Source organism: Coenobita brevimanus, chromosome 40 (genome assembly GCF_032717465.1).
Source record: "Coenobita brevimanus isolate Jiangsu-jjx chromosome 40, ASM3271746v2, whole genome shotgun sequence".
Taxonomy (NCBI): Eukaryota; Metazoa; Arthropoda; class Malacostraca; order Decapoda; family Coenobitidae; genus Coenobita; species Coenobita brevimanus.
The window spans coordinates 17,352,634-17,367,350 of record NC_136993.1 but is presented as its reverse complement, the minus strand read 5'-3'; the positions used below and the strand labels follow the sequence as shown (position 1 = coordinate 17,367,350).

The 14,717-nt window shown below is 39.9% G+C and overlaps 1 protein-coding gene across 1 annotated transcript in view; it reads right to left on the bottom strand.

Annotated features, from left to right (window-relative positions):
* Positions 1 to 14,717, bottom strand: part of LOC145396970 (glutamate receptor-like) — a 146,130-nt gene that overhangs the window by 20,557 nt on the left and 110,856 nt on the right. Inside the window, exons 10-11 of the mRNA XM_080270201.1 lie at positions 13,620 to 13,763; positions 9,146 to 9,327 (exon numbers count right to left, since the gene is read on the bottom strand). Coding sequence (XP_080126327.1) covers positions 9,146 to 9,327; positions 13,620 to 13,763 — 326 coding nt within the window. The remainder of the gene's footprint in view (positions 1 to 9,145; positions 9,328 to 13,619; positions 13,764 to 14,717) is intronic.

Here is a 14,717-nt window from a genome sequence, read left to right as displayed (position 1 = left end):
CGTCCTTTCTGTTATTCAGTGCGGGATTGTCGACCGTTTGTCCCCATCGCTTCATTTGCGCGTTCTTATTACAAGTTGTATCAAGCTCTGCTGGCCCCTATATAATGAGCTCAATCTCTGCATCATGGCCACTTAGATCTGCTCCTCATTTTGCTCACATCTCTGTCCTCCCCTGTACAGTTATTATTATTGTGAGTGCTCAAGAAATCTCCAAACATCTAGCAGCTGTGTGTAATTTGAGTATAACTGACAACTGTTATTGCATTTTTTCTTGTACTGTGTAGCATAAGGTTAATTCTTAGGCCTAGTGAGGTTTTTGATTAATGTTGGGTTATGTCAGTCATTTTTTAAAATAGTTTGTATCTGTAATTATTTATCTGGCATTCACTGAGTATTATCTGGTATCTCATTTTATCAGGGCTGACTTAGATAAATTTACTCTTGCTAACTTCGTGTTAATAGAGGCTATTGCAGTTAACCATATATTTAACCTGTTTATTTTGCCATTACATTATCCTTATGAGTCCTGAATGTTTTGTTGTTAGTTTGAGCATTAAACTTTAACTTGTAATTTTATCTAACTCTTTTGTTTTGAACCTGGAACTTTACGGGACAGTAGTGACTCTTAGTATTCTCACTTAAAGTGTACATTATCTTTCTCTGTTCCGTAACAATATATATATATATATATATATATATATATATATATATATATATATATATATATATCCATCATCCAATCCTACGTTGCCCCATCAGGAGCGTAGGAGCCAGGGGCTAGGCAGTTGGTCCTGACATTTAAGATGAGAGTGACCAGCCTCTCTCATCCCTGAGTGGCATTCCGTGAGAAATAAACCCCAACCACCCCTTGGATATAAGCCTTCACCTGCTCAATGCGACTGGAGCGCAGTAAATATCCACTAAACTACCAGGGGCCAAAATTTGGTTATATGGTTATCACCCAGCGTAGTCAATGGTTTCCGGATGTATAGGAAACCATTTGACTTGTCACCCACAGGCAGAAGGAAGATCAAAGAATGAAGGAAAGAAAGACGGAAGAGGGAGTGTAAAGTCATCCGTAGGCAGAAGGACGAGGAAAGACTGAGGGAAAGAAAGACAGAAAAGGATGAAGGAAAGAAGGATGGAGGAGAGGAAATGGCAGACACCCGAGAGCAGCACTACATCGAGGGAGTGGATGGTGAGATGGTGAGCGCCCCACCTACCATGTCTACTGTATAAATATATATATATATATATATATATATATATATATATATATATATATATATATATATATATATATATATATATATGTGTGTGTGTGTATGTGTGTGTGTGTGTGTGTGTGTGTGCTTATGTGTATGTGTATGAGTATGTAAATGTGTGTGTGTGTGTGTGTGTGTGTGTGTGTGTATATATGAGTATGAAAATGTGTATGTATATGTGTATGTTTATGCATATGTGTATGTAAATGTATATGTCTATGTAAATGTGTAGGCTATGTATAGGTGTATTTATATGTATATGTGTAACTGTATGTATATGTATATGTATATGTATAGGCTATGTATATGTATGTGCATTTTTTTAACGCAAGGAAGAAGGAACCAAAGGCCAGGAGCCCGCAAACCTTTCCCTCTAAGAGAAAACAAAAACACACAGACACAAAAACGATACAAAAGAGAGCCAAATTCAAGATCCATTGATTTCGAGATGCCTGGACACACTGCGTTTGAAAGATTGGAGATCATGGGGAGTAGGAAACACAGACAGAGGAAGACAGTTCCAGAGTTGACCTGTTGCGTAAATGAAAGACTGGGAGTAACGGTTAACTCTTGTTTTAGAGAGTTGGACAGAAAAGGGATGAGAGTTTGTTGCTAGACGGGTCCTACACGCCAGTCGTACAGTCGTGGAGAAATGCAAGCAGGAAGTTCAGAGGAGCAATGAATACTGAAGCAGAGATAGAAAAGAGATAAAGATTCAGCAGTGTGGCAAAGAGACAGAGGTTGAAGGGAGCCAGTAAGAGGAGGAGAGTTAATGAGACGAAAGACCTTTGACTGGACCCTATTGAAAAGAGCTGTATGTGGGGAGCCTCCCCAAACATGAGAGTTGTACTCTACGCAGGGGTGAATTAAACACGTGTATAAAGTCAACAAATGTGCAGGGGTAAAGAAGGCACGGGGTCAGCTTAGCACACCTAATCTCTTGGAAGCAGATTTTACAAGGGATGTAATATGATCTTTCCAAGATAAGTCCCGACTGAATGAAACCCCAAGCATGTTCAAGGATGATGCAGGATTGAGCTGGATATTATTAAACTTTAGTGGGTACTCTTATGGAAGATTTTGTCACGTTGATAGGTGTAAGAACTGAGTCTTTGAAGCATTAAATATAACAAAATTGTTTTTACCCCTTTGAGAGATACAAGCCAAGTTAGACATTAGGTGTGCCGTACCCTCATCCCTTGTCTGTTGAAGTAAATGTTTAGACGGGCATTAAGGGAACCGAATGGAAAGGTGAGGGGTGGAATCATCAGCGTATGAGTGGATATGGTTAGATGTACAGCTTAGAAGGTAATTCATGAAAAAAGGAGGAGAGCTGGTGATAGGACAGAACCCTGAGGAAAACCACTGTTGATAGATCTAGGAGGAGAACAATGGCCGTCTACAACAACGGCTATAGAATGACCAGAAAGGAAGCTATAGATAAAGGAACAGATAGAAGGATAGAAACCATAAGAGGGCAGTTTGGAAATAAAAGACTTATCCCACACCCGACTGAAAACATTTGAGATGTCAAGTGCAATGGCAAAACTTTCGCCAATGTCCCGAAATGAGGATGACCAGGAGTCTGAAAGGTAGGTGAGAAGATCGCCAGTGGAGTGTCCCTGACGGAACCCATACTGACAATCAAAAAGAAGGTTGTGATAGGAAAGATGCCTTAAAATCTTTCTGTTACGAATTCACTCGAAAACTTTTGAGACACAGGATGTTAAAGCATTTGGACGATAGTTAGGGGGTTGGGAATGGTCACCCTTCTTTGGGACTGGCTGAATGAGAGCAAAGTTCCAGCAAGAAGGAAAGGTACAAGTTGATAGACAAAGACGAAAGAGTTTACCTAGGCTGGGTGTAAACGAAGAAGCACAGTCCTTGAGGACAATAGGAGAGAGTCCAACAGGCCCATATACCTTGTTAGTATTGAGGTCAGTGATGGCAGAAAATACATCAACTGAAGAAATTTTAATGCCAGCCATGAAGAATCAGAGGAGGGAAGTAATGGTGGAACAGCACCGGAATCGTCTAAGGTAGAATTGAAGGAGAAAGACTGAGTGAAGAGATCTGCTTTATCAGTAAAGTAATAGCTACAGAGCCAATCAGAGTACAAAAGAGGAGGGAAGGATGATGAGGTAAAGTTATTGGAAAGGTTTTTGGCAAGGTGCCAGAAGGAGCGGGAAGAATTTGAGTTAGAGAGTTGAGAGCATTTAGTGCGGATAAAATTATTTTTAGCACGATTCCGGGGAGAAAGGTAAATAAGATGTGATTCAGTGGGGGGTTGGCTCTGGTACCTTTTATAGGCCCTCTCCTTGTTGTGGACAGCAGTAGAACAAGTGTGATTAAACCAAGGCTTTCATGCATAAGTCAAAAGATATGAGAAGGGAATATATGCTTCCATGTCTGAAAGAATAACCTCTGTACTGCGCGAGGCACACTGAGATGGCTCTTGGGCAGGGAAGCAGTAATCATTCCAAGGAAAATGAAAGGAGTATTGCCTGAGGGTGTCCCAATCCGCAGCTCCAAAGTGCCACAATCAACGTCTCTTTGAAGGGTCCACAGGCCATACCGGAGTGATAGGACAGGTTAAAGTAATATGGTTGTCATTGGAGGAGCCCAGTGGAGAGGAAAGGTTAACAGTGTAAGCAGAAGGATTAGTTGTAAGAAAGAGGTCAAGTATGTTGGAGCTCTCTCCAAGGCGGTCAAGAATACGGGTAGGATGCTGTACAAGCTGCTCTAGGTCATTAAAGATAGAAAATATGTTAGCCTGTTGACCAGGTGGATCAGTGAAAGGAGAGGAAAGGCAAAGCTGGTTATGAACATTAAAATCTTCTAGAATGAAGATTACAGCGAAAGGAGAAATGGATAGAATGTGTTCCAATCGTAGAAGTAAGACAGTCGAAGAATTTTTCATAGTACATTTAGGGGATAAGTTTACAGCGCAGAGATATTTAGTCAGAGAAAGACAGGAAAGCCGAAGCTAGACAGTAGAGAATTTAGAAGACTCAAGTTCAGGAACACGAGAGCAAGATAAGTCGTTGCGTATATGTACACAATAGCCAACTTTGGCTTTGAGATGAGTATAGAGAAGGTAGAAGGATACAGAAAAATGTTTGCCGTCAGTTGCCTCAGACAGCTGGGTCTCAGTTAGGAAGAGAATGTGAGGTTTTGAGTAGGAGAGATGGTGCTCAACAGAGCAAAAGTTAGAGGAAAGGCTGTGAACGTTACAAAAATGAAGAAGTGAGTCAGACAGTGGTTCCAGGCAACTCGTTGAGTCGTCACCGGGAAAGGGGCGGATGGTGGGGGCATTTATGGTCCTCACCCCCCTTGGGGACTCCGAAGCTTGGTTAGTTGTTACCATTTTTCTTTTCTGATTTTAAAATGGAAGTTTAGTGTGTACCGTGCATATAGTTTGGCGTTGACAGTTAGAAAAACTTGTACTGGAGAGCATGCTGGCCTACTCTTTGTGTTACTAAAACACTGAAAAAGTTCAGCAAAGGGGGATGGTCAGGAACTAATCCTGAAAGCTCATGAGACAGAACCTCCAGCTCTCCCTATCATCAGCTTTCCAACCACATTGGGAGTACTGCCCTGCTCGACTGGTGCTAGTCTACTCCTCTATTTGTGTATATAGGCCTATATGTATATGTATATGTGTATATGCATGTATATGTGTATGTATATGTGTAGATGTGTATGTACTGTATATGTAAATAAATATGTACATATATATTTATATGTATATATGTATGTATATGTGTATGGGTATGTGTACATACAGAATGAGCATGTGTATGTGTATGTATATGTGTATATATATATATATGTGTATGTATATGTGTGACCATGTGCAATTGTGTGTATGTGTGCTTGTATGTATGTGTATGTGTGCGTGTATATGTTTGTTTGTTTGTTTGTTTATATATATATATATATATATATATATATATATATATATATATATATATATATATATATATATATATATATATATATATATATATATATATATATATATATATATATATATATATATATATATATACATATATATAAATATATATATACTGTATATATATATATATATATATATATATATATATATATATATATATATATATATATATATATATATATATATATATATATATATATATATATATATATATATGTATATATATATATATATATATATATATATATATATATATATATATATGGCCATGTGGAGAGGATGGAGGGTGAAAGACTGACGAAGAGAGTGTATGTGAGTGAGGTGGAGGGGGGAAGAGGGAGGGGGAGGCCGAGGATGAGATGGAGGGATGGGGTGGAGAGGTATATGAGAGAGGGGGGTGTGAGTTGGGAGCAGGGCAGTGAAATGGCGAGGGATAGGGCGACTTGGAGGCGATTTGTTTGTGGCCACCCCAAACGGGACTGAGGCGTCTGGCAATATATATATATATATATATACGCTCTGAAAACCAAAGTCCCCTACCCAAGGGGTACGCTGTAGCCATCATCGATGAAAGAAGACATGGCATAAATTATCTATATCTATATCTATGTAGCTATCAATGCATCTGTCAATGTATGTAGGCTATCGATCTATGTATCTATCTATGTATCTATCTATCCATCTACTATATATATATATATATATATATATATATATATATATATATATATATATATATATATATATATATATACATTATCTGTATACATATAAATGCATATTTATACATATACTGTATAAATATACAAATATATGTAGATATATGTATACAACAGTATCTATCTATCTATCTATATATATATATATATATATATATATATATATATATATATATATATATATATATATATTGGGCAAATATGAATTGGAGCAGATGGGAGACGTGGAAGGTGTGTGTAGAGTATTTACAGAAGAAATATGTGCAGCATGTGATGTGGTGTGTGGAAGGAAGAGAAGACGGAGGGGGGTGCAAGGAACAGCGTGGTGGACTGAAGAGGTGAAACAGGCTGTGGCACAAAAGAAGAAAGCATACAATGAATGGATGAGAAATAGGGGCGTGGAAGAGGTTGAGAAGCGGAAGAGAGAGTTATATGTAGAAAGGAAGAGAGAGGTGAAAAGATTAGTAAGAGAGAGTAAGAAGAGAGTGGATGAGGAATTTGGAAGAAATTTGAGTGTAAAGTGGAGGGACTGTAAGAAAATGTTCTGGAAAGAGGTGAAAAGAGTAAGACAGGGTGGAAGTGAAGTTAGCAGGGGAGTGAAAGATAAAAATGGTAGATTACTAGTGGAGAAGGGAGAAAAAGTAAGCAGATGGAGAGAACACTTTAAGGAATTGTTGAACGTAGAGTATGGAAGTAATACGAGTATAAGTGGCTGGGGAATGGCTGGGAGAAGGAGGGAGGTGAGAAGACAGGAAGAAATCAGTAGGATAGAAGTTGTGGAAGCAATGAAGAAAGTTAAATTGGGGAAAGCCCCAGGAATTGATGGAGTGTGTGGTGAAATGCTGAAGCATGGGGGAGAGATAGTAGTAGAATGGATGTGGAAGATGTGCAGATTGGCCTGGGAGGAAGGTAGAGTCCCGGAGGATTGGAAGTCAGGTATAATTATTCCCTTGTACAAAGGAAAAGGGGAAAAAGAAGTGTGTGGTAACCATAGGGGCATTTGTCTTCTTAGTATAATAGGAAAAGTGTATGGTAGGATACTTATTGACAGAGTTAGAGAAAGAACAGAGAAATTAGTTGGAGAAGAACAGGGAGGCTTTAGGAAGGGAAGAGGTTGTGTAGATCAGATATTCATTCTCAGATCTTTAGTGGAAAAGTTTCTAGAGAAGGGAAAGAAGTTGTATGCGGCATTCATGGATTTGGAGAAAGCATATGACGGGGTGGATAGACGAGGATTGTGGAAAGTGTTAAGAATATATGGAGTAGATGGAAAGTTGTTGAATGCTGTGAAGAGTATGTACGATGGTGCGAAGCCTGCAGTGCGTGTGGATGGTGAACTAAGTGAACTTTTCTCTTTGAAGGTTGGGTTGAAACAGGGATGTGTCATGTCTCCATGGTTGTTCAATCTGTACATGGATGGGGTAATAAAAGAGGTACAAGGTAGGGTAGTGGATGTTGGAGTGGCCATGGTGAGAGAGGATAGTGTTTGGAAACTCCCTGTACTGTTGTTTGCAGATGATATTGTGTTGTTGAGTGAAGACGAAGGAGAGCTGCAAGGCTTGGTGGATGAGTTTGGGAGAGTGTGTAAGAAACGGAATCTAAAGGTGAATGTAGGGAAGAGTAAAGTGATGGTCTTTGAGAGAGGTGAAGTCAGTGAATGTACAGCGAGGTTGGATGGTGAAGAATTGGAAAATGTGAGTACGTTTAAGTACTTGCGTAGTGTGATGAGTAAGGATGGAGGTTTGGAGGGTGAAGTGCTTGAAAGGGTACAGCAGGGAAGAAAGGTTGCTGGTTCCTTGAAAGCAGTGATAAGAAACAGGGAAGTGAGCATGGAAGTGAAAAAGTTACTACATGACAGTATTGTGATACCAACTCTAACGTACGGAAGTGAAGCTTGGACGTTGTTGGAAGGACACAAGTCAAGAGTGAGAGCAGTGGAAATGAGTTATTTAAGACGAGCCTGTGGAGTCACATGGAGAGACAGGCTGACGAATGAGGATATAAAGGAGCGTTGTGGTGTTGATGTGGATGTGATAGGAAGCGTTATGAGGAACACACTGAGGTGGTTTGGCCATGTGGAGAGGATGGAGGGTGAAAGACTGACGAAGAGAGTGTATGTGAGTGAGGTGGAGGGGGAAAGAGGGAGGGGGAGGCCGAGGATGAGATGGAGGGATGGGGTGGAGAGGTATATGAGAGAGGGGGGGGTGAGCTGGGAGCAGGGGAGTGAAATGGCGGGGGACAGGGCGACTTGGAGGCGATTTGTTTGTGGCCACCCCAAACGGGATTGAGGCGTCTGGCAATATCTATCTATCTATCTATCTATCTATCTATCTATATATATATATATATATATATATATATCTTTATATCTATCTATCTATCTATATATCTATATATATATCTATATCTATATCTATCTATCTATCTATCTATATATATATATAGCCTTGGTGGTACAGTGGTAAAGCATGCGTTTCGCACCCAGGTGAGCCAGGGTTCGCGCCCCGCCAGGGTAATAAATTGTGGAAGTGTTCACTCAGCGACGTACTACTTTGCCGGACACAAGGGGTACTTGCACCCAGTAGGCTTGCGTGGACCGACTACACTTGGTTCACAGACTATACACACATCCAAAGCCACTACAACACTACCAGTACACTTGCAAGCACTTCTCACCCTACATTCAATCTCTACCAGACAGCCTAAGCCACTTGGTAGAGATACATTGGCTGTATCGTCCCGACCTCGGTCGGGACAGGCCGGTCCTTCAGTGGATACTCAAACTGCTGCTGCTGATGTATATATATATATATATATATATATATATATATATATATATATATATATATATATATGTGCCTCCCGCCAAAAAAAAACATAAATAATTTCTAATTGTATCACTGGAATTACATACGGATTCGTCTTTGTACTGATTACTGAATTACACCAGTGAGGAACAAAATATTAAAAGAAATACAGGATTGGTTTTTATATTTTCTTTTAACTGAATACTTCACGTAAGGACAAGAGACTGAAATGCATGTTAATTAGATTTTTTGCTTAATTGCCCCACTCTGTACTTCAGCATGAAACGATAAGAGAGTGATTTTTTTTATTTATTTATTGGTCTTCGTATTACTTGCCCTGAAGCATACTTCTGCGAATAGGTACAACAGATTGAAAATACACTAATATTTTACTGGGTATTCTTCTTTCCTTCTCCGATCAGTACTTCACAGAGAAACAGGATGAAACTGGAGAGACAGCTAATGCTCAGGATATAGAAGGCGCCCTGCATGTGACCAATATTCAGGGGATCCACCATACTGGAGTCTTCGCCCTCCTCTTCTTTCTCGTTTCCTTTATGTTTCATTCGTCTTCCCTGTCAGAGCAATTGACATTAGTTTTTACTAACGATTACTGACGTGTGTCTTCAACTGAGCTACAGCTGAATAGTAATAGCATTATAAACACGATCGTCTTTATCGTTACCTCCGTCAGCAGACATCATCATCATTAACATCGTCACCATCAAAATGATCAATCTTGTTTGTATCACCAACAACGCCGTGTGTGTGTGTGTGTGTGTGTGTGTGTGTGTGTGTGTGTGTGTGTGTGTGTGTGTGTTTGAGAGAGAGAGAGAGAGAAAGAGAGAGAGAGAGAGAGAGAGAGAGAGAGAGAGAAATACATCACTCAGTTTTACCAGATTTTACCAAATTTGATGGAAAGCTTGAGGGTCAGCCAAAGGATTGACCTATTGATTTTTTTTAGGAAAACAGATCAAAGGTTAATATGTCAAGGCAAATTTACACCTTTTTTTTTTTTTCGATTTAGATCAAACTTTGCAGCAGGCTTGAGGGTAGGCACGAAAGGAAGTGATTCATCTTTGATTATAATCAGTCACAGGAGTAATTCAGTGGACAAGGTTATAATACGAACAATGTGTGTTGTGTGTGAACAAAACAACAAAAATAGCCTTGATCTTATTTGAACCAGACTAGGTGGAAGTGTTGAAGGTCAACCTAGGGGTTAACCTATCACCTTTTCACAAAACAGATCAAAGATTAAGGTAATTTGGATATGTCAAATTTAAAAATTTGATCCATCTTAGAACAAACAATATGGGTGTGGACGTGTTCAGGGTAAGGCAAGGAGTAAAGAAATTCAAAGTTGAGAAGAGTCAGTCCAAGACCAAGGTCACAAGGAAAGATCAAATGCCAAGGTTGCATGGCAAGAACAACCCGAATTGTTTTGGTCATATTTAATCAAACTTAGTGGAAGTATTGAGGGTAAGGCAAGAGTGAAGGCATTATTCAATTCTGACAGCAATCAGTCAATGGTCAAGGCCATGGGACAAGTTCCAAGTTCAACGTCTCTGCCTCTGCGTGTGAACACATTAACTGGTTTGCTTTAATTTGAACCAAACGTGGCGGAAAGCTTGAAGGTAGGCCAATGGGATGGCTTAATGTTTTGAATAACAATAGGTAAAAGATTTAGGTCACAAGCGCAGTCAACTTTAATAGCTTTAAGCAGATACAGACAAAACTTTGTGGAAGGTTTCAGGATAAAATAATAATGAGGCGTTAGGTAAACAGTCACAAGCCAAGGTCATTTAGATCAAATCTCAGGCAAAGCTTGGCTGTCAGATGAGCCATTTTTTTAATAGTTGTTAAAAAATTGCAGCCATTTTGTGTCAGTTTGAACCAAACGCAGTGGGCAAGTGGAGGGTCGGGAAATAATGTAGGCATTCGATTTTGAAAACATGCAGTGAGTCACAGGCCAGAGTAAAATATGTTGGGCTCTTACTTCATTTGCAGGGCGTGGCTGCAACACTCGGCGTGTTTCTCTTTGTTCTTGTTATCTTCATCATTATCATCTTTCTGTGTTTTTTCAAAGTTCATTGCTAGACATCACAGCTATGAGGCAAAGCCTTCACGGCTTTAGTACACAGTATTTATTTTCTACTAATCATAAACAAGAAAAACGAAATATTTTCAAAGCACAGAATTCATTAGCCTACCTTGGCACAGAAAGAATAAGAAAAATAGAGATGGATCAGGTAAGTGAGGAAGGTAAGTAGTTTAAGGATTACTCGCCCCCCCTCTGTGTGTGTGTGTGTGTGTGTGTGTGTGTGTGTGTGTGTGTGTGTGTGTGTAAATGGATGTTCTGGAACATATATCTTTACATTTTGTGCTGGACTTATAAATGGTATGTACTGTATATGCAGCATTTTAGTTAATAATAATAATAATAATAATAATAATGCCTGTGGTGATGGTTTAGGAGCTGGTTTTGGTGCTGGTGCTAGTGTTGGTACTGGTGGTGGTTCTGAAGGTGCTTGTGGTTGTGGTTTTGGTGGTCGTGGTGGTGAAGGCGGTGGCGATGGTGGTGGTGACAGTAGTGGTGGTGGTGTAGGTGGTAGTTTTAGTGATGGTGATGGTTTTGGTGGTGACAATGGTGGTTTTGATGGTATTGGTGGTGGTGGCTTTGATGGTAGTGGTAGTGATTTTGGTGGTGATGGTGGTGCTAGGGGTGAGTGGTTGTGGCGGTGAAGGTGGTTTTTGTGTGGTCGTGGTGGTTCTCGTGGTGGTGACAATTTTAGTTGGGGATAGTTTTAGTAATGGTGGTGGTTTTGGTGGTGGTGGTGGTGGTGACTTTGGTGGTAGTGGTGACTTTGGTGGTGGTGGTGGTTTTGGTGGTAATGATGGTTTTGGTGGTGGTGGTGGTTTTGGTGGTAATGATGGTTTTGGTGGTGGTGGTGGTTTTGGTGGTGTGTTGGTTTTTGTGGCGGTGTGGTTGTTTTGGTTGTGGTGATGGTTTTGTGGTTGTGGTTATTGGTGGTTGTGGTTTTGATGGTGGTTGTGGTTTTGGGGGTGTTGGTGGTTATGGCAGTGCCATTGGTTTTGGTGGTGGTGGTGGTGGTTTTGATGGTGGTGGTGGTGGATTTGGTTTTGGTGGTGGTGGTTTTGGTGGTGATGGTAGCTTTGGTGGCGATGGAGGTTTTGTTGGTGATGGTTTTGGAGGTGATGATGGTGGCGGTGGTTTTGGTGGCGATGGTGATGGCCTTGATTTTGTTGGTGATGGTAATGGTGGTGGTAGTGTTTTCTTCTTTTTTTTTGGTGGTGGTGGTGGTGATAGTGGTTGTTTTGGTCGCGATGGTGGTGGTTTTGGTGGTGATGGTAATAGTGGTGGTGGTCGTGGTTACTAGCAATGGCTCATAATCTCTTCTATGACTACATCTCTTGTGGACCATTTCCCATCCACCTATATTCCCCTGTGGACTATTTTCACCCGTTTGATATACTTCCATCCATGGGCCATTTTGCTCCCCGGGTATTTCTCCCTATGGGCCTGATTTTCCTCGGTGAACATACTCTCTCCATGGTTATATTGCTCTCATGGACCTATTATTTTCTTTATGGAGTTCTTTTTCCTAAGGACCTATTTCCCTCTGATCCTATATTCCTCACGGACATATAATCAACCACTGGCCTATTTTGCCCCTTGGACTTGCTTTTCTCCTTGGCCCCCCAAGTGAATCCACACTCTCTTATGGACCTCGCTTCCTCCTTTGACTTTCTCCCATGGACTTTTTCCCACATAAATCTTTTTCTCACCATGAAAATACTTTCCCCATCAACCTGCTTCTCCAATATTTTTCTAATGAACCTATATTCCCCATGGTCATATTTTAGTCATAGACCTATTTTACCCATGAACCATACTCGCCATGGGGCTATTTTCCCTCATGAGACTTTTCTCTTTCCAAATACTAAATATCCTTTGATGGAACTATTTTCCCTATGAAATGTTTTCTCTCATGATCCTATTTTCCTCCCATGGGAAAAAAAAATATCCCCAGAGGAACCTATTGTCTTCCATTGTCCTTATTTCCCAATTGGGCCTTTTTTATTTTTATTTTTTAGATTGGATCTATATATACAGATGGATCCTTTTCCCTTAAGGATGTATTCCGGTGAACCTATCATCCCACACTGACCTATTCCAACCACGGACTTGTTTACCAAATGGATCAATTCACAAATACTTACCTCCTCCCCAATCACAAAACATAGCTACTCGTCCAGTATAGTCTGTCTCAGTATTGGAGGGATGACTCGGCAACGTCACATGCACCTGCCCACCCTGCTCACTCTGCCTTGCCCGCTGTCTGCCCAACTAACCACCCCATCCACTAACTTATCCATCTCATCTATCCACATACCCTGACTGTCCACCTATCGAACCACACAGGAACTCACCCATCCATCCACCAATGTACCCACCCATCCACCAAGCTCCATCAATAAGATGACTTGCACACACACACACACACACACACACACACACACAGAAGCAAAGCAGCTATTACTGTATAAATTATAATAATAATAATAATAATAATAATAATAATAAGATGATGATGATGATGATGATGATGATGATGATGATGAAGAAGAAGAAGAAGAAGAAGAAGAAGAAGAAGGAGGAAGAAGAAGAAGAAGGAGAAGAAGGAGGAAGAAGAAGAAGAAGAAGAAGAATCCATCCATCCATAATCTTATCGATAATAATAAAAATGAACATATTTTGTGACTACAGTATTATCATGAAATATGAAGGAATAACATTGTAAGAATATGTAAGATACAAATGGGGATATGTGAAGAATCTTACCCGTGTTGCGTATCGAACTGATTCATGGAACCAGTAGGATACCAAGCCACTTTCCACTATTCTGTCCACTATCCTGGATGTACTTGGCTTCAAAGGAGAATTGCTCTGCAAACCCACTCCAACACTGAAAGGCCACGTGCATTCCTGAAACATTATAACCAGAATGTAAGAACAGGACTGTAAATTTTCCGTAAAGCAAAGTCTTTGGCTGTCACTTCTAGGGTTAATGCATGACACCATTGTTATTAAATTTCATACGTCTGGTAATGCGTGAAACACGCTAGGATGCAAATTATTTTCGGTTTACACAACTGCACGGTTGTGCACTACATGACGAGACGTCTTGTCTTAAAAATTCATTAGCTGCCTGCAGCACTTATAAAAATTTTAGTTTAATTTCGTGCATTTCCTGTTTGCCTATCTGAAATTGATATCTTACAATTGCATTTATTACTAAGTACATGCCAGAATAACTAATGAATTTCCTACTTAAACAAACAAAGAAAAAATAGAGTGAAGTAGTTATTTTAGCACATATTCGTATCAGATAATTACATCAGTAATAATATTTCAAATATCAATGCTGTCAAGTTTTGGTCAAATTTACGTAATCAGGGTCGACAGTTTGTCATGTTATAGCTAATTAGGTTAATTTTGGTCCACTAAGAATACTGGGCGACTGAAATGAATGTAGGTGCTTTCAGGACAGTTCCATTGCATTTAGTACCGTTCACAACAAATTTGGTCGATCTACTCCCTGCACATCTGTTCTGGGGTAGTCATATCAATTCTGGGCAGCAGCTACTTTATATATTATGTATGTTGGACAGCCACTTGAAAATTACTTGGCCGCAGACATCGACTGTCTCTAACATGAAGCAATATTTTCATGGGTTTATGGAAAGAAAAGCGACTGGGAATCAAAATACTGTAAGAAGATTGTTCGTGGAATGCATCTGAAGACCACGTGTTTTTAATTTGTACCTCTCCTTGCAGTGAAATGAACATTAGGGGTTATATCTAACACATCTATTTTGAAAAGTTTCGTCTTAGCTGAAGACGATCGTGTGAAGATTTTAGGGGTAGGGGGGAGATCCT